At 38.9% G+C, this 21330-nt stretch overlaps 1 protein-coding gene across 3 annotated transcripts in view; it reads left to right on the top strand.

Annotated features, from left to right (window-relative positions):
• The first annotated feature begins 1653 nt into the window (after positions 1-1653).
• The window catches only part of usp24 (ubiquitin specific peptidase 24), a 130749-nt gene continuing 111072 nt past the window's right edge, over positions 1654-21330 (top strand). For 2 of the 3 annotated variants that reach the window (XM_041792326.1, XM_041792325.1), the window contains exon 1: positions 1655-2189. In XM_041792326.1, the coding sequence (XP_041648260.1) occupies positions 1911-2189 (279 nt within the window). In that variant the 5' untranslated portion in view covers positions 1655-1910. Of the gene's footprint in view, positions 2190-21330 lie in introns of all 3 variants that reach the window. The other variant, XM_041792324.1, reaches the window with a different exon arrangement.

The raw sequence follows: 21330 nt of genomic DNA, 5'->3' as shown, positions 1-21330 counted from the left end.
CCATGCTGTTGTGATGGATGTGGTCTGTAGTTTAGCATGGTCTTACTGACAGAGATGTTGTCTGGATGGGAGCGTATGTGTCTCTAAAAGCTCTCTCTACTTCCCAGCATTGATAGTTCCTTTCCAGATGTTAGAGCTGCCCACGCCATAGGCACTAATGCAACCCCATACCATCAGAGATGCAGGCTTTAGACCTGAGCCAGGAGAACAAGCTGGATGCTCCAGATCCTCTTTAGTCCACAGGACACGGCATCTGTGCTTTCCTCTGACCACAGAACAGTTTTCCATGTTTCCTCTGACCACAGAACAGTTTTCCATGTTTCCTCTGACCACAGAACAGTTTTCCATGTTTCCTCTGACCACAGAACAGTTTTCCATGTTTCCTCAGTCCATGTTAAATGAGCTTTGGTCCAGAGAAGACAGACCTCGGTGTTTCTGGATCCTGTTCACATATGGCTTCTTCTCTCCATCATCCAGCTTTAACTGTCATTGGTGGATGGCACGGCCAACTGTGTTGACAGACAGTGATTTCTGGAGCGTTCCTGAGCCCATGCAGTGATTTCACTACAGAATCATGTCTGTTTTTAATGACGTGGCCCCTGAGGGCCCCTTCAGCCTTGTCCCTTGCTCTCAGAGGTTTCTCCAGGGTCTCTGAATCTTTGATGACTGTAGATGGAGGGAGAGTCAGAGTCTTCACTATTTTACGCTGGGGGACATTTTCTGAAATTGTTCAAATGTTTTTTAGGCTATTTTTTTCTCAGAGTGGTGAACCTCTGCCCATCTCTACTTCTGAGAGACTCTGCCTCTCTAAAACACTCCTTTTATACCCAGTCATTTACTGACCTGTTGATAATTAACCTGATTAGTTGTAACATGCTCCTCAAACTACGGTGGCCCTGAAGGCCAACAGGATTAATATTTCAAAACTGCAAAATAAACACAAATAAACAGAAAAATATTTCACGGAGCATATAAAAATATATTTCATGGACATATTGAAATAGTTTTGTGTTTTTAAATATTTTGTGTTTTGTGAAATGTATTCATGTTTTGTGTGATTTATTTTACACTTCTGAAATATTAATCCTGTTGGCCTTCAGGGCCACCATATAAAACTGTCCTTTATTGGTACCACTTACTTTTCTAGCCTCATGTAGCGCTGTCCCTACTTTTTTGAGGTGTGTTTCTGCTATTAAATTCAAAATGAGCTAATATTTCCTGAAATGATAAAATGTCTCAGTTTAACATCTGATCTGTTGTCTGTTTTACTGTGAATAAAATACGAGTTTAAGAGATTTGACAATCATTGGCTTGTTTTTATGACACACTGAATTTTATTTATTTATTCTTTTTTATTGTTTATTTTATTTCTTCTAGTCTTATTGTTTTATCTAATTAGTCAGATTTATTTAATTATACATCGATTATTTGTTGAATTATTCAATATGTAAATTTATATCATGTGTAAATATCTAATACATTTTTATTTTTTACACTGCTTTGGCAGTAACTGATGCCAATAACGCTAGTTAAAAATGACTTGTTTTATATACATTTGACACAGCGACCCAGCTTTTTTGGAACTGGAGCCGTGCATGATTATGAACGGTTCGTTTAATTATTCTCCTAGCTTTTCTAATTGTCTTCTTAACTTCCAAACATCTCCGTAACACCTTTTACTTAAATAAAACCTGATTTTACTCTTAATCAAATCTAAAATCAAAGCGTGTATTTTTTCCTGTGCGCGCTCCCGCCAGGGGCACTCAGTTCTTCGGGTGCCGTTCTCACCGTGACACCAGCCGTAGTGGGAGACGCCGATCGTGACAGGCTGACGGCAGAGGAGTGTAAACATGGCGGCGTGCAGAGCGAACAGCCCGTTCCTGTTAGCCTGAGAGCCGCAGACAGCCAACATGGAGACCGAGGAGGAGCAGCACATCACCACGCTGCTTTGCATGGGCTTCCCCGACCCAGACGTGATCCGAAAGGCGCTCCGGCTGGCCAAGAACGACATTAACGAGGCGGTGGCCCTCCTCACTAACGAAAGCCCCGGGCTCGGCTATGGATACGAGCCGATGGAGAGCGGGCCCGCCCCGGGCTTAGGCTCCAGCGGGGACGGGGAGAGCAGCGGGAGAACCGGGACTGGAGGCTTCGATCCTCCGCCTGCTTACCACGATGTGGTGGACAGTGAGGTAGGCTGACTGTTAGTCCTGATACAGTACTCTCATGGCTGTTAGTCCTAGTCCGGCATGACGGCAGGACGGAGCGGGGCTCGCCCATTTACTAGCATCACTTAGCTTCAGTGCTAACTGCAGAGAGCCCAACGTGAGCTGTCAGAGCAGGAGAGACACCCCCAGGTGTTACAGGACGGGACATGTCACCTGTTCACGGTGTCTACAGGACACCTACAGAGGACCTATGGGGAAATTACAGTAGGACTGTTACCATGAAGTAAAGGCACTGAGATAAATATCGACAACCAAGAGCTCACGGGCTAACGGGGCTAGCTACTAGCTAACACTGGGTCAGAGATGAACGCGCCACTGGCTGGATCAGGTGTATCACAGGGACAGGTCAAGGTGTCAGGTCCAGGTGTTTCACAGGGACGTCAGTCTTTGGGTATGAAACCAGTGATGCACAGATCCAACTTTGTTAGCTCAGATAGCGGTCTAGTCAGATCTGGTCCTGGTCTTCATGGTGTTGGATTGTTACAGCTATCTTATATTTCTAAACTCATTTAGTTTATACTGACGTAGTCACACCTTTATGTATCATAAGGAACACCAGCTGTCTCCTGTCAGAGAGAGGCTGAGCCTATCAGAGAAGAGAGAGGAGCGAGGAGGTAGACAGTCTGATAATTGTTTGATGTTTGGGTCTACATTTTAATGTTTAGGGCTCACAGTGGACCTCCTGGAGTGTGTGGGGTCCTAGACCACCTACACTTGATGATACAGGCCGATGTGTGTTTTTAAGGCCGATGTGTATGACTGTTGTATCAGCTGTAAACATCAGGAGAAGTTTGCCTATCTGCTGATACTCATACCAAACTGATAATACTGTGTAGCCCTGCAGTGTTCAGTAAATATCCTTATTTCCTCACAGTTACTGGTAATCATTTATGAAAGGGCAATGTTAGGGTTTCCTCTCTCTGAACAGCTCCGTGAATTAATAAATATAATGTGAAATAGTAACCACAGAGTTCCACTATAATGTGATCCCTCACCTTCTGCTGTTTCATGAACCCTCTGCTTTGTAGTGACCTCTCTGCTGTCTCAGGGAACCCTCTTCTGTCTAAGTGGAACCCTCTGCTGTTTAGTGAACCCTCTGCTGTTCACTGAAACTTCTGCGGCCTCAGGGAGCCCTGTGTTATCTTATGGGGCGTTTCCAACACGATTTTTGGCCATGCCGACCAGACCAAGCCGTGCTGATTTCCTTTGCCATTTACTTTATCAGCTATAAATATCAGTCTATATCAGCTGTAAATATCAGTCTATATCAGCTGTAATCAGTCTATATCAGCTGTAATCAGTCTACATCAGCTGTAAATATCAGTCTATATCAGCTGTAAATATCAGTCTATATCAACTGTATTCAGTCTATATCAGCTGTAATCAGTCTATATCAGCTGTAACTATCAGTCTATATCAGCTGTAATCAGTCTATATCAGCTGTAAATATCAGTCTATATCAGCTGTAATCAGTCTATATCAGCTGTAACTATCAGTCTATATCAGCTGTAATCAGTCTATATCAGCTGTGAATATCAGTCTATATCAGCTGTAATCAGTCTATATCAGCTGTAAATATCAGTCTATATCAGCTGTAATCAGTCTATATCAGCTGTAACTATCAGTCTATATCAGCTGTAATCAGTCTATATCAGCTGTAAATATCAGTCTATATCAGCTGTAATCAGTCTATATCAGCTGTAACTATCAGTCTATATCAGCTGTAAATATCAGTCTATATCAACTGTATTCAGTCTATATCAGCTGTATTCAGTCTATGTCAGCTGTAACTATCAGTCTATATCAGCTGTAAATATCAGTCTATATCAGCTGTAATCAGTCTATATCAGCTGTAGCTATCAGTCTATATCAGCTGTAAATATCAGTCTATATCAGCAGTAAATATCAGTCAATATCAACTGTATTCAGTCTATATCAGCTGTAAATATCAGTCTATATCAGCTGTAAATATCAGTCTAAATCAGCTGTAAATATCAGTCTATATCAGCTGTAACTATCAGTCTATATAAGCTGTAAATATCAGTCTATATCAGCTGTAAATATCAGTCTATATCAGCTGTAACTATCAGTCTATATCAGCTGTAAATATCAGTCTATATCAGCTGTAATCAGTCTATATCAGCTGTAATCAGTCTACATCAGCTGTAAATATCAGTCTATATCAGCTGTAAATATCAGTCTATATCAACTGTATTCAGTCTATATCAGCTGTAATCAGTCTATATCAGCTGTAACTATCAGTCTATATCAGCTGTAATCAGTCTATATCAGCTGTAAATATCAGTCTATAACAGCTGTAAATATCAGTCTATATCAGCTGTAAATATCAGTCTATATCAGCTGTAATCAGTCTATATCAGCTGTAATCAGTCTATATCAGCTGTAACTATCAGTCTATATCAGCTGTAATCAGTCTATATCAGCTGTAAATATCAGTCTATATCAGCTGTAATCAGTCTATATCAGCTGTAACTATCAGTCTATATAAGCTGTAAATATCAGTCTATATCAGCTGTAAATATCAGTCTATATCAGCTGTAATCATCAGTCTATATCAGCTGTAATCAGTCTATATCAGCTGTAATCAGTCTACATCAGCTGTAAATATCAGTCTATATCAGCTGTAAATATCAGTCTATATCAGCTGTAAATATCAGTCTATATCAGCTGTAATCAGTCTACATCAGCTGTAAATATCAGTCTATATCAGCTGTGAATATCAGTCTATATCAGCTGTAAATATCAGTCTATATCAGCTGTAATCAGTCTATATCAGCTGTAACTATCAGTCTATATCAGCTGTAATCAGTCTATATAAGCTGTAACTATCAGTCTATATCAGCTGTAATCAGTCTATATCAGCTGTAACTATCAGTCTATATCAGCTGTAATCAGTCTATATCAGCTGTAACTATCAGTCTATATAAGCTGTAAATATCAGTCTATATCAGCTGTAAATATCAGTCTATATCAACTGTATTCAGTCTATATCAGCTGTATTCAGTCTATGTCAGCTGTAACTATCAGTCTATATCAGCTGTAAATATCAGTCTATATCAGCTGTAATCAGTCTATATCAGCTGTAGCTATCAGTCTATATCAGCTGTAAATATCAGTCTATATCAGCAGTAAATATCAGTCAATATCAACTGTATTCAGTCTATATCAGCTGTAAATATCAGTCTATATCAGCTGTAAATATCAGTCTAAATCAGCTGTAAATATCAGTCTATATCAGCTGTAACTATCAGTCTATATAAGCTGTAAATATCAGTCTATATCAGCTGTAAATATCAGTCTATATCAACTGTATTCAGTCTATATCAGCTGTATTCAGTCTATGTCAGCTGTGACTATCAGTCTATATCAGCTGTAAATATCAGTCTATATCAGCTGTTATCAGTCTATATCAGCTGTAGCTATCAGTCTATATCAGCTGTAAATATCAGTCTATATCAGCAGTAAATATCAGTCAATATCAACTGTATTCAGTCTATATCAGCTGTAAATATCAGTCTATATCAGCTGTAAATATCAGTCTAAATCAGCTGTAAATATCAGTCTATATCAGCTGTAATCAGTTTATATCAGCTGTAAATATCAGTCTATATCAGCTGTAAATATCAGTCCATATCAGCTGTAAATATCAGTCTATATCAGCTGTAAATATCAGTCTATATCAGCTGTAAATATCAGTCTATATCAGCTGTAACTATCGGTCTATATCAGCTGTAAATATCAATCTACATCAGCTGTAAATATCAGTCTATATCAGCTGTATTCAGTCTATATCAGCTGTAAATATCAGTCTATATCAGCTGTAACTATCAGTCTATATCAGCTGTAAATATCAGTCTATATCAGCTGAAAAAACCAGTCTATATCAGCTGTAAATATCAGTCTATATCAGCTGTAATCAGTTTATATCAGCTGTAAATATCAGTCTATATCAGCTGTAAATATCAGTCTATATCAGCTGTAACTATCAGTCTATATAAGCTGTAAATATCAGTCTTTATCAACTGTATTCAGTCTATATCAGCTGTAAATATCAGTCTATATCAGCTGTAAATATCAGTCTATATCAGCTGTAAATATCAGTCTATATCAGCTGTAAATATCAGTCTATATCAGCTGTAACTATCGGTCTATATCAGCTGTAAATATCAATCTACATCAGCTGTAATCAGTCTATATTAGCTGTAATCAGTCTATATCAGCTGTAAATATCAGTCTATATCAGCTGTAACTATCAGTCTATATCAGCTGTAATCATCAGTCTATATCAGCTGTAAATATCAGTCTATATCAGCTGTAATCAGTCTATATCAGCTGTAAATATCAATCTATATCAGCAGTAAATATCAGTCAATATCAACTGTATTCAGTCTATGTCAGCTGTAACTATCAGTCTATATCAGCTGTAAATATCAGTCTATATCAGCTGTAATCTGTCTATATCAGCTGTAACTATCAGTCTATATCAGCTGTAAATATCAGTCTATATCAGCAGTAAATATCAGTCAATATCAGCTGTATTCAGTCTGTATCAGCTGTAAATATCAGTCTATATCAGCTGTAAACATCAGTCTATATCAGCTGTAAATATCAGTCTGTATCAGCTGTAAACATCAGTCTATATCAGCTGTAAATATCAGTCTATATCAGCTGTAAACATCAGTCTGTATCAGCTGTAAACATCAGTCTATATCAGCTGTAACTATCAGTCTATATCAGCTGTAATCATCAGTCTATATCATCTGTAAATATCAGTCTATATCAGCCTTAATCATCAGTCTATATCAGCTGTAACTATCAGTCTATATCAGCTGTAAACATCAGTCTGTATCAGCTGTAAACATCAGTCTATATCAGCTGTAAATATCAGTCTATATCAGCTGTAAATATCAGTCTATATCAGCTGTAAATATCAGTCTATATCAGCTGTAAATATCAGTCTATATCAGCTGTAAATATCAGTCTATATCAGCTGTAATCATCAGTCTATATCAGCTGTAAATATCAGTCTATATCAGCTGTAAATATCAGTCTATATCAGCTGTAAATATCAGTCTATATCAGCTGTAAATATCAGTCTATATCAGCTGTAATCATCTATATCAGCTGTAAATATCAGTCTATATCAGCTGTAATATCAGTCTATATCAGCTGTAAATATCAGTCTATGTCAGCTGTAAATATCAGTCTATATCAGCTGTAAATATCAGTCTATATCAGCTGTAAATATCAGTCTATATCAGCTGTAAATATCAGTCTATATCAGCTTTAATCATCAGTCTATATCAGCTGTAAATATCAGTCTATGTCAGCTGTAATCATCAGTCTATATCAGCTGTAATCATCAGTCTATATCAGCTGTAAATATCAGTCTATATCAGCTGTAAATATCAGTCTATATCAGCTGTAATCATCAGTCTATATCAGCTGTAAATATCAGTCTATATCAGCTGTAATCATCAGTCTATATCAGCTGTAAATATCAGTCTATATCAGCTGTAATCATCAGTCTATATCAGCTGTAATCATCAGTCTATATCAGCTGTAAATATCAGTCTATATCAGCTGTAAATATCAGTCTATATCAGCTGTAATCATCAGTCTATATCAGCTGTAAATATCAGTCTATGTCAGCTGTAATCATCAGTCTATATCAGCGGTAAATATCAGTCTATATCAGCTGTAATCATCAGTCTATATCAGCTGTAAATATCAGTCTATATCAGCTGTAACTATCAGTCTATATCAGCTGTAATCAGTCTATATCAGCTGTAAATATCAGTCTATATCAGCTGTAATCTGTCTATATCAGCTGTAACTATCAGTCTATATAAGCTGTAAATATCAGTCTATATCAGCTGTAAATATCAGTCTATATCAGCTGTAATCATCAGTCTATATCAGCTGTAATCAGTCTATATCAGCTGTAATCAGTCTACATCAGCTGTAAATATCAGTCTATATCAGCTATAAATATCAGTCTATATCAGCTGTAAATATCAGTCTATATCAGCTGTAATCAGTCTACATCAGCTGTAAATATCAGTCTATATCAGCTGTGAATATCAGTCTATATCAGCTGTAAATATCAGTCTATATCAGCTGTAATCAGTCTATATCAGCTGTAACTATCAGTCTATATCAGCTGTAATCAGTCTATATAAGCTGTAACTATCAGTCTATATCAGCTGTAATCAGTCTATATCAGCTGTGAATATCAGTCTATATCAGCTGTAAATATCAGTCTATATCAGCTGTAATCAGTCTATATCAGCTGTAACTATCAGTCTATATCAGCTGTAATCAGTCTATATCAGCTGTAAATATCAGTCTATATCAGCTGTAACTATCAGTCTATATAAGCTGTAAATATCAGTCTATATCAGCTGTAAATATCAGTCTATATCAACTGTATTCAGTCTATATCAGCTGTATTCAGTCTATGTCAGCTGTAACTATCAGTCTATATCAGCTGTAAATATCAGTCTATATCAGCTGTAATCAGTCTATATCAGCTGTAGCTATCAGTCTATATCAGCTGTAAATATCAGTCTATATCAGCAGTAAATATCAGTCAATATCAACTGTATTCAGTCTATATCAGCTGTAAATATCAGTCTATATCAGCTGTAAATATCAGTCTAAATCAGCTGTAAATATCAGTCTATATCAGCTGTAACTATCAGTCTATATAAGCTGTAAATATCAGTCTATATCAGCTGTAAATATCAGTCTATATCAGCTGTAAATATCAGTCTATATCAGCTGTATTCAGTCTATGTCAGCTGTGACTATCAGTCTATATCAGCTGTAAATATCAGTCTATATCAGCTGTTATCAGTCTATATCAGCTGTAGCTATCAGTCTATATCAGCTGTAAATATCAGTCTATATCAGCAGTAAATATCAGTCAATATCAACTGTATTCAGTCTATATCAGCTGTAAATATCAGTCTATATCAGCTGTAAATATCAGTCTAAATCAGCTGTAAATATCAGTCTATATCAGCTGTAATCAGTTTATATCAGCTGTAAATATCAGTCTATATCAGCTGTAAATATCAGTCCATATCAGCTGTAAATATCAGTCTATATCAGCTGTAAATATCAGTCTATATCAGCTGTAAATATCAGTCTATATCAGCTGTAACTATCGGTCTATATCAGCTGTAAATATCAATCTACATCAGCTGTAAATATCAGTCTATATCAGCTGTATTCAGTCTATATCAGCTGTAAATATCAGTCTATATCAGCTGTAACTATCAGTCTATATCAGCTGTAAATATCAGTCTATATCAGCTGTAACTATCGGTCTATATCAGCTGTAAATATCAATCTACATCAGCTGTAATCAGTCTATATCAGCTGTAATCAGTCTATATCAGCTGTAAATATCAGTCTATATCAGCTGTAACTATCAGTCTATATAAGCTGTAAATATCAGTCTTTATCAACTGTATTCAGTCTATATCAGCTGTAAATATCAGTCTATATCAGCTGTAAATATCAGTCTATATCAGCTGTAAATATCAGTCTATATCAGCTGTAAATATCAGTCTATATCAGCTGTAAATATCAGTCTATATCAGCTGTAACTATCGGTCTATATCAGCTGTAAATATCAATCTACATCAGCTGTAATCAGTCTATATTAGCTGTAATCAGTCTATATCAGCTGTAAATATCAGTCTATATCAGCTGTAACTATCAGTCTATATCAGCTGTAATCATCAGTCTATATCAGCTGTAAATATCAGTCTATATCAGCTGTAATCAGTCTATATCAGCTGTAAATATCAATCTATATCAGCAGTAAATATCAGTCAATATCAACTGTATTCAGTCTATGTCAGCTGTAACTATCAGTCTATATCAGCTGTAAATATCAGTCTATATCAGCTGTAATCTGTCTATATCAGCTGTAACTATCAGTCTATATCAGCTGTAACTATCAGTCTATATCAGCTGTAACTATCAGTCTATATCAGCTGTAAATATCAGTCTGTATCAGCTGTAAATATCAGTCTGTATCAGCTGTAAACATCAGTCTATATCAGCTGTAAACATCAGTCTATATCAGCTGTAATTATCAGTCTGTATCAGCTGTAAACATCAGTCTATATCAGCTGTAAATATCAGTCTGTATCAGCTGTAAACATCAGTCTATATCAGCTGTAACTATCAGTCTATATCAGCTGTAATCATCAGTCTATATCATCTGTAAATATCAGTCTATATCAGCTGTAATCATCAGTCTATATCAGCTGTAAATATCAGTCTATATCAGCCTTAATCATCAGTCTATATCAGCTGTAACTATCAGTCTATATCAGCTGTAAACATCAGTCTGTATCAGCTGTAAACATCAGTCTATATCAGCTGTAAATATCAGTCTATATCAGCTGTAATCATCAGTCTATATCAGCTGTAAATATCAGTCTATATCAGCTGTAATCATCAGTCTATATCAGCTGTAAATATCAGTCTATATCAGCTGTAATCATCAGTCTATATCAGCTGTAAATATCAGTCTATATCAGCCTTAATCATCAGTCTATATCAGCTGTAAATATCAGTCTATATCAGCTGTAAACATCAGTCTATATCAGCTGTAAATATCAGTCTATATCAGCTGTTATCATCAGTCTATATCAGCTGTAAATATCAGTCTATATCAGCTGTAATCATCAGTCTATATCAGCTGTAAATATCAGTCTATATCAGCTGTAATCATCAGTCTATAACAGCTGTAAATATCAGTCTATAACAGCTGTAAATATCAGTCTATATCAGCTGTAAATATCAGTCTACATCAGCTGTAAATATCAGTCTATATCAGCTGTAAATATCAGTCTACATCAGCTGTAAATATCAGTCTACATCAGCTGTAAATATCAGTCTATAACAGCTGTAAATATCAGTCTACATCAGCTGTAAATATCAGTCTACATCAGCTGTAAATATCAGTCTATATCAGCTGTAAATATCAGTCTATATCAGCTGTAATCATCAGTCTATATCAGCTGTAAATATCAGTCTATATCAGCTGTAAATATCAGTCTATATCAGCTGTAATCATCAGTCTATATCAGCTGTAAATATCAGTCTATATCAGCTGTAATCATCAGTCTATATCAGCTGTAAATATCAGTCTATGTCAGCTGTAATCATCAGTCTATATCAGCTGTAAATATCAGTCTATATCAGCTGTAAATATCAGTCTATATCAGCTGTAAATATCAGTCTATATCAGCTGTAAATATCAGTCTATATCAGCTGTAATCATCAGTCTATATCAGCTGTAAATATCAGTCTATATCAGCTGTAAATATCAGTCTATATCAGCTGTAAATATCAGTCTATATCAGCTGTAAATATCAGTCTATATCAGCTGTAAATATCAGTCTATATCAGCCTTAATCATCAGTCTATATCAGCTGTAACTATCAGTCTATATCAGCTGTAAACATCAGTCTGTATCAGCTGTAAACATCAGTCTATATCAGCTGTAAATATCAGTCTATATCAGCTGTAATCATCAGTCTATATCAGCTGTAAATATCAGTCTATATCAGCCTTAATCATCAGTCTATATCAGCTGTAAATATCAGTCTATATCAGCTGTAATCATCAGTCTATATCAGCTGTAACTATCAGTCTATATCAGCCTTAATCATCAGTCTATATCAGCTGTTATCATCAGTCTATATCAGCTGTAATCATCAGTCTATATCAGCTGTAAATATCAGTCTATATCAGCTGTAATCATCAGTCTATATCAGCTGTAAATATCAGTCTATGTCAGCTGTAATCATCAGTCTATATCAGCTGTAATCATCAGTCTATATCAGCTGTAAATATCAGTCTATATCAGCTGTAATCATCAGTCTATATCAGCTGTAATCATCAGTCTATATCAGCTGTAATCATCAGTCTATATCAGCTGTAATCATCAGTCTATATCAGCTGTAATCATCAGTCTATATCAGCTGTAATCATCAGTCTATATCAGCTGTAATCATCAGTCTATATCAGCTGTAATCATCAGTCTATATCAGCTGTAATCATCAGTCTATATCAGCTGTAATCATCAGTCTATATCAGCTGTAATCATCAGTCTATATCAGCTGTAAATATCAGTCTATATCAGCTGTAATCATCAGTCTATATCAGCTGTAAATATCAGTCTATATCAGCTGTAAATATCAGTCTATATCAGCTGTAAATATCAGTCTATATCAGCTGTAATCATCAGTCTATATCAGCTGTAAATATCAGTCTATATCAGCTGTAAATATCAGTCTATATCAGCTGTAATCATCAGTCTATATCAGCTGTAATCATCAGTCTATATCAGCTGTAAATATCAGTCTATATCAGCTGTAAATATCAGTCTATATCAGCTGTAAATATCAGTCTATATCAGCTGTAATCATCAGTCTATATCAGCTGTAAATATCAGTCTATATCAGCTGTAAATATCAGTCTATATCAGCTGTAAATATCAGTCTATATCAGCTGTAAATATCAGTCTATATCAGCTGTAATCATCAGTCTATATCAGCTGTAAATATCAGTCTATATCAGCTGTAAATATCAGTCTATATCAGCTGTAAATATCAGTCTATATCAGCTGTAAATATCAGTCTATATCAGCTGTAATCATCAGTCTATATCAGCTGTAATCATCAGTCTATATCAGCTGTAAATATCAGTCTATATCAGCTGTAATCATCAGTCTATATCAGCTGTAAATATCAGTCTGTTTCAGATGTAAATTTTAGCACCAGTTGTGGCTAATATCTAATATTCTGTCCCCTTATGGTCTTGATCCATGTGTCCAAACCCAGGGCTTACATAGTCATCATATGTTAGCCTACATTAGCCTATGTTAGCCTACATATTCAGCCCAGGTTAGCCTACATATTCAGCCTAGAATAGCCTACATAATTCGCCTGTGTTAGCCTACATATGTAGCCTAGGTTAGCCTACATCTTCAGCCTAGTTTAGCCTACATTAGCCTGTGTTAGCCTGGAGGCTGCCTGTCAGCAGGCTCTGCTTGTTCAGAAACATCCGTTGGCTTAAACCGGTCTGAGGAGCTGTTTCATAACCTCCTCATTGTACCTGTCCTCTTTCATTTTTAACTGCTCACATGATTGAGCTCTGAAATGTGATGAATATGATTGGTTGGTGAGATTCAGTCTGATGACATTTTAAGCTTCTCTATCAGCCCCATGACAGCTGTTATTGATTTACCTGTAGCTGTGATCGCTCTGTAAGAGTCTGCTATGTTTATGTGTAACAGTGACCTGATCATTCACAGAGACAGACTGCTCTACTTTAAACAAGACATCACAAATGTCCTCAGAACCTGACCTCAGGCCTGCTGCCTTCTAGGAACTAATGAACGTGTTAGTCTGCTAACAGAGCCATGCTGTCTCTGAAGCTAGAGCTGAGCCATAGGAACTAATGAACGTGTTAGTCTGCTAACAGAGCCATGCTGTCTCTGAAGCTAGAGCTGAGCCATAGGAACTAATGAACGTGTTAGTCTGCTAACAGAGCCATGCTGTCTCTGAAGCTAGAGCTGAGCCATAGGAACTAATGAACGTGTTAGTCTGCTAACAGAGCCATGCTGTCTCTGAAGCTAGAGCTGAGCCATAGTAGAAACATCCTATTATCTATTCTCTGTGATATGTTCTGATGTGTTTGATAATCACCTCAATGAACACATGCATGAATGCAGCCAACTCCATTTTAGCATTCAGCATCCATCCATCAATCCATCCATCCATCCATCCATCCATCTATCCATCCTTCCATCTATCCATCCATCCATCCATCCATCCATCCATCCATCCATCTTTCCATCCTTCCATACATCCTTCCATCCATCAATCCATCCATCCATTCATCTTTCCTTCCATTTATCCATCCTTCCTTCTTTCCATCCATCCATCCATTCATCTTTCCTTCCATTTATCCATCCATCCATCATCCATCCATCTATTTTTTCATCATCATCCATCTATCCATCCTTCCATCCATCCATCCATCTATCCATCCTTCCATCCATCCTTCCATCCATCCAACCATCCATCCATCCATCCATCCATCCTTCCATCTATCCATCCATCCATCCATCCACCCATCCATCCATTTTTTTATCATCCATCCATCCTTTCTTCCTTCTTTCCATCCATCCTTCCATCCATCCAACCATCCATCCATCCATCCATCCATCCTTCCATCTATCCATCCATCCATCCATCCACCCATCCATCCATTTTTTTATCATCCATCCATCCTTTCTTCCTTCTTTCCATCCATCCTTTCATCCATCCATCCATCTTTCCTTCCATTTATCCATCCATCCATCCATCCATTCATCCATCCATCCATCCATCTATTTTTTCATCATCCATCCATCCTTCCATCCATCCCTCCATCCATCCATCCATCCATCCATCCTTTCTTCCTTCTTTCCATCCATCCTTTCATCCATCCATCCATCTTTCCTTCCATTTATCCATCCATTCATCCATCCATCCATCCATCTATTTTTTCATCATCCATCCATCCATCCATTCATCCATCCTTCCATTTATCCATCCATCCATCATCCATCCATCTATTTTTTCATCATCATCCATCCATCCATCCATCCATCTATCCATCCTTCCATCCATCCATCCATCCATCCTTCCATCCATCCAACCATCCATTCATCCATCCATCCTTCTTTCCTTCCATTTATCCATCCATCCATCCATTCATCCATCCATCCATCTTTCATTCCATTTATCCATCCATCCATCCATTCATCCATCCTTCCATCCATCTGTCCATCCATCCATCCATCCATCCATCCATCCATCCATCTATTTTTCATCATCCATCCATTCATCCATCCATCCATCCATCTTTCCTTCCATTCATCCATCCATCCATCATCCATCATCCATCCATCCATTCATCCATCCATCTTTCCTTCCATTCATCCATCCATCCATCATCCATCATCCATCCATCCATCCATCCATCCATCTTTCCTTCCATTCATCCATCCATCCATCATCCATCATCCATCCATCCATTCATCCATCCATCTTTCCTTCCATTCATCCATCCATCCATCCATTCATCTATCCATCCATCCATCCATCCATCCATCTACAACACTTGTCTGAAGCTTATTCCAGCTGTGATTGGGTGAGAGGCGTCTTCATAAAGCTTACATACAGAAACAAACAGTGGCCTTCATGGCTATGGGAAACTCAGAGTCTTAATCTAACCTAATGGCTGTTGGTTGCACGTTACTCCTGAATACATCATAGATCCATGAAGCGTCTTTATCCCACTCCTACATTGGTATTTAACAGTCTGAGTGTAGCTGACAGCTTTAGCTTAGTCTCAGTCTGATGACATTAAAACAGTGTTAGAGTCCATCAGAAGTACTCAGGCCTGTTAAACTATTATAATGTAGACATGCTGAGTGAGAAAGCATCGCTTTTTTCCCTAAAATAATCGTATTTACTGCTAAATTCTCACAGAATTGTTCAGTGTGTTTATTGCTGATGTTGACATTTGAAATAGTGATTTACTGTGCAGCCATGGTGTAACCTGTTGGTTTGTTGATCCAGACTTTAAACCACTTGTTGTCTGTGTTTGAGTTGCAGTGGTTGGAGATCAAACACTCCTGTCTCCTCATATCTCCTCCTCCTCTGTCTCTGAGGAGCAGCCTGTCAGGGTGACTGTGGTACAGACAGACAGCAGGAACAGCTCAAACACAGGCAGGCATTGTAAAAGTGAGGCTTACTTCAGTAAATGTGGAAATAATGCTGTTGTAGGTCAGTCTACTGACTGTAGAGATCATTTTTTCTTCATATGTTGAAACCAAAATGTCTTACTTTTGCCTGTTTTATTTTATGATTGTATAATCAATGTTGCATATTTTAGCTGTTTTTCTGGACTACCTGAAATCTGATTCATGTTTCTGCAGTGAAGTTACTCAGTAGTACAAGCCATTGGTTCACATGGGCCGAAACCTACACAGAAGCTTACCTACAAGACCTGAAGCTCAAGAACTGGTGATGTCACACAGACCTCCAGCCCTGTGATTGGTCGGCTGGGTAGCACTAGATGACTGTCAGTCTCACCTTAATGTTTGCCACTTTTTTACCCATTTAAGCTACATTTTGCCATTACATACCATTTTAGTCACATTTCACTCTTTTTTTGTCACTTCTCACCCTTTTTTGCTACTTTCTGACTATTTTTCCACTTTTTCTCCCCATTTCCACCTTCTTACTCGTTTTTTGCTGCTTTTGGACCATTTTTGCCACCTTTAACCTATTTTTATTGCTACTTCAAGCTGTTGATGCTCATTCTCACCCCTTAGCTTGTGGCTCTTGCAAAGCTATTTTTCAACAGTTTGGCTCTTTGGTTTAGCAGGTCTGAGTAACATTGGTGGAGACCATTGTGGCGTAGATTCAGTGCAGAGGTATAAACCAGGCCATATTCCTCTTATTTCTATGATAGGTCTATTTGAGTAGAAGCGTCTCCTTCATGTCTGAACAACAGAACATGGATCAAATAAAGATCATCATGCTTTATCCCCTCTCCCATGTCTGCTGTTGGTACATCAGAGGAATGTCAGGGGTCTGTGGCCCCATGTTTGGCTCCTAAATATAACCCACAATCTGTCAGACAAGCTGCAGGCTTGGCTGGAGGGGGGGGGGGGGGGGTCTCTGGAGGGGTGCAGGGTGCATAGTAACCGAGAGTGACCTCATCATCCTGTACACAAACAACATGCAGAGGGACTGAAGTGTCCCCCAAAGGCTTTAACAAGCACAGAGAGAGAGAGAGAGAGGGCTGCAGAGTCTGGGTCTGATGTTCTCCAGGAGCTGTTTAACAGACAGAGAGAGAGAGCTGCAGAGTCTGGGCCTGATGTTCTCCAGGATCTGTTTAACAGGCAGAGAGAGAGAGAGCTGCAGAGTCTGGGCCTGATGTTCTCCAGGATCTGTTTAACAGGCAGAGAGAGAGAGAGCTGCAGAGTCTGGGCCTGATGTTCTCCAGGATCTGTTTAACAGGCAGAGACAGAGAGTTTCAGAGTCTGGGCCTGATGTTCTCCAGGATCTGTTTAACAGGCAGAGACAGAGAGAGAGAGAGAGAGAGAGAGAGAGAGATAGCTGTGGAGTCTGGGCCTGATGTTCTCCAGGATCTGTTTAACAGGCAGAGAGAGAGAGAGCTGCAGAGTCTGGGCCTGATGTTCTCTAGGATCTGTTTAACAGACAGAGAAAGAGAGAGCTGCAGAGTCTGGGCCTGATGTTCTCCAGGATCTGTTTAACAAACAGAGAGAGAGAGAGCTGCGGAGTCTGGGCCTGATGTTCTCCAGGATCTGTTTAACAGACAGAGACAGAGACAGCTGCAGAGTCTGGGCCTGATGTTCTCCAGGATCTGTTTAACAAACAGAGAGAGAGAGAGCTGCGGAGTCTGGGCCTGATGTTCTCCAGGATCTGTTTAACAGACAGAGACAGAGACAGCTGCAGAGTCTGGGCCTGATGTTCTCCAGGATCTGTTTAACAAACAGAGAGAGAGAGAGCTGCGGAGTCTGGGCCTGATGTTCTCCTGGATCTGTTTAACAGGCAGAGAGAGAGAGAGCTGCAGAGTCTGGGCCTGATGTTCTCCAGGATCTGTTTAACAGGCAGAGAGAGAGAGAGCTGCGGAGTCTGGGCCTGATGTTCTCCAGGATCTGTTTAACAGAAAGAGAGAGAGAGAGCTGCAGAGTCTGGGCCTGATGTTCTCCAGGATCTGTTTAACAGGCAGAGACAGAGAGGTGATAAGTCTTGGCCTGATGTTCTCCTGGATCTGTTTAACAGGCAGAGACAGAGAGAGCTGCGGAGTCTGGGCCTGATGTTCTCCAGGATCTGTTTAACAGACAGAGACAGAGAGAGCTGCGGAGTCTGTGCCTGATTTTTTCCAGGATCTGTTTAACGGATAAAGAGAGAGCTGCGGAGTCTGGGCCTGATGTTCTCCAGGATCTGTTTAACAGACATATAGAGAGAGGGCTGCAGAGTCTGGGTCTGATGTTTTCCTGGATCTGTTTAACAGACAGAGACAGAGAGAGAGAGAGAGAGCTGCAGAGTCTGTGCCTGATGTTCTCCAGGATCTGTTTAACAGACATATAGAGAGAGGGCTGCAGAGTCTGGGTCTGATGTTTTCCAGGATCTGTTTAACAGACATATAGAGAGAGGGCTGCAGAGTCTGGGTCTGATGTTTTCCAGGATCTGTTTAACAGACATATAGAGAGAGGGCTGCGGAGTCTGGGCCTGATGTTCTCCAGGATCTGTTTAACAGACATATAGAGAGAGGGCTGCAGAGTCTGGGTCTGATGTTTTCCAGGATCTGTTTAACAGACAGAGAGAGAGAGAGAGCTGCAGAGTCTGGGCCTGATGTTCTCCAGGATCTGTTTAACAGGCAGATAGAGAGAGGGCTGCAGAGTCTGGGTCTGATGTTCTCCAGGATCTGTTTAACAGGCAGAGACAGAGAGAGAGAGCTGCAGAGTCTGGGCCTGATGTTCTCCAGGATCTGTTTAACAGGCAGATAGAGAGAGGGCTGCAGAGTCTGGGTCTGATGTTCTCCAGGATCTGTTTAACAGGCAGAGACAGAGAGAGAGAGAGCTGCAGAGTCTGGGCCTGATGTTCTCCTGGATCTGTTCAACAGGCAGAGACAGAGAGCTGAAGAGTCTGGGTCTGATGTTCTCCAGGACTTGTTTAGCACACAGAGAGAGAGAGAGAGAGGGAGAGCTGCAGAGTCTGGGCCTGATGTTCTCCAGGATCTGTTTAACAGGCAGAGAGAGAGAGAGAGAGAGAGGGCTGCAGAGTCTGGGCCTGATGTTCTCCAGAATCTGTTTAACAGGCAGAGACAGGGAGAGCTGCAGAGTCTGGGTCTGATGTTCTCCAGGACTTGTTTAACAGACAGAGAGAGAGAGAGAGATAGAGAGAGAGCTGCAGAGTCTGGGCCTGATGTCCTCCAGGATCTGTTTAACAGGCAGAGACAGAGAGGTGAAGAGTCTGGGCCTGATGTTCTCCAGGATCTGTTTAACAGGCAGAGAGAGAGAGAGAGAGAGCTGCAGAGTCTGGGCCTGATTTTCTCCAGAATCTGTTTAACAGGCAGAGAGAGAGAGGGCTGCAGAGTCTGTGCCTGATTTTCTCTAAGATCTTTCTTTAGATACCTTCTGTCTTAATGGGTAATACAGAAATAAAGTAGATCACAGGTTATAACATGAACTTAGGTGCGTTTCTTAAATGAAATGAGACATGAAGGAGCAGTGGTGGACTTGTTTTACATCACTGATACTGCAGGGGGGCGCTAATGTAGATTAACCAAAGAAAGAGACAATAAAGCAGAAACAATAGATTTAAAACCATAAAAATGCACTAATTATTGATCTTGTTTGCATGGGGATGAATGCATTAATGCTGACAGTCGTCCAGTAGATAGGTGTAGAAGACAGTGGATCTCACCAAGAGTTTGATCAGCTTTCATTAGATGTTAATCAAATCTTTGATGTTCAGGTAGCTGGTTGCCTTGGTTCCAGGGTTAGAATAAGATTTTCAGACGTGTCACTGGAGGATATGATTGGGAAATTTACATCTGGCACTAGAGCTGCTAAATAGTGTGTGGTCACTGTTGAAGTCTACTGCCTCTGTAAACGGGGAGCAACCCTAACGCTGGCTCTGTTATGCTGTCTTTGTTAATAAATGAGAGATTTAGCTGTGTAGGGATCATGTTGATCATGTGTTCTATAGGGGGTTAATGTTCCTGCAGTGATCTGCCTCTCCTGTTTCATAGATCTGTGTCTAACTCTCCACGTTTCCTTCCATCTCTCTCTGTCATGTCTAATTCTCTGAGATGAAACACGATGCCTCACTGTTCCTCCTGCTCTCCTTTAACATCCGGTCCATCTCTCCATATCAGGGCTGATCCAGATCAGCAGAAACGGACAGTTCTGGATCTTTTCTTTAAATCTACTGAGATAAATGTAGTGGTTGTAATGATAATAAAATACAGAAACTCAAACTAGGAATCAAATGAGATGGGATTTAGTCCTGTCTAATAACTGAAATCCTAATAACGTCACCCAACACTGAGACTGAGACTAACAAAAATAGATCTGTGATGACTAAAACTAGACTGAGACATAAAATAAAAAGATCTGTGATGACTGAAACTAGACTGAGACTAACAAAAATAGATCTGTGATGACTAGAACTAATAACTGAAATCCTAAAAACGTCACCCAACACATCACAACTCCTGAACATGGAGCTTTCACAGATGTGACATACAATGCTGTGAATACTACGTAGGAGGAGGGACTAAAATAAACAAAAATAGATCTGTGATGACTAAAACTAGACTGAGACTAACAAAAATAGATCTGTGATGACTAAAACTAGACTGAGACTAACAAAAATAGATCTGTGACGACTAAAACTAGACTGAGACTAACAGAAATAGATCTGTGATGACTAAAACTAGACTGAGACTAACAAAAATAGATCTGTGATGACTAAAACTAGACTGAGACTAACAAAAATAGATCTGTTACAACTAAAACTAGACTAACAAAAATAGATCTGTGATAACTAAAACTAGACTGAGACTAACAAAAATAGATCTGTGATGACTAAAACTAGACTGAGACTAACAAAAATAGATCTGTGATGACTAAAACTAGACTAACAAAAATAGATCTGTGATGACTAAAACTAGACTGAGACTAACAAAAATAGATCTGTGACGACTAAAACTAGACTGAGACTAACAGAAATAGATCTGTGATGACTAAAACTAGACTGAGACTAACAAAAATAGATCTGTGATGACTAAAACTAGACTGAGACTAACAAAAATAGATCTGTGACAACTAAAACTAGACTGAGACTAACAAAAATAGATCTGTGACGACTAAAACTAGACTGAGACTAACAAACATAGATCTGTGATGACTAAAACTAGACTGAGACTAACAAAAATAGATCTGTGATGACTAAAACTA

The sequence above is a fragment of the Cheilinus undulatus genome, linkage group 7 (assembly GCF_018320785.1).
Source record: "Cheilinus undulatus linkage group 7, ASM1832078v1, whole genome shotgun sequence".
Classification (NCBI taxonomy): Eukaryota; Metazoa; Chordata; class Actinopteri; order Labriformes; family Labridae; genus Cheilinus; species Cheilinus undulatus.
Note: the sequence above shows the minus strand (reverse complement) of the source record. Positions and strands in the feature narration are given on the sequence as shown.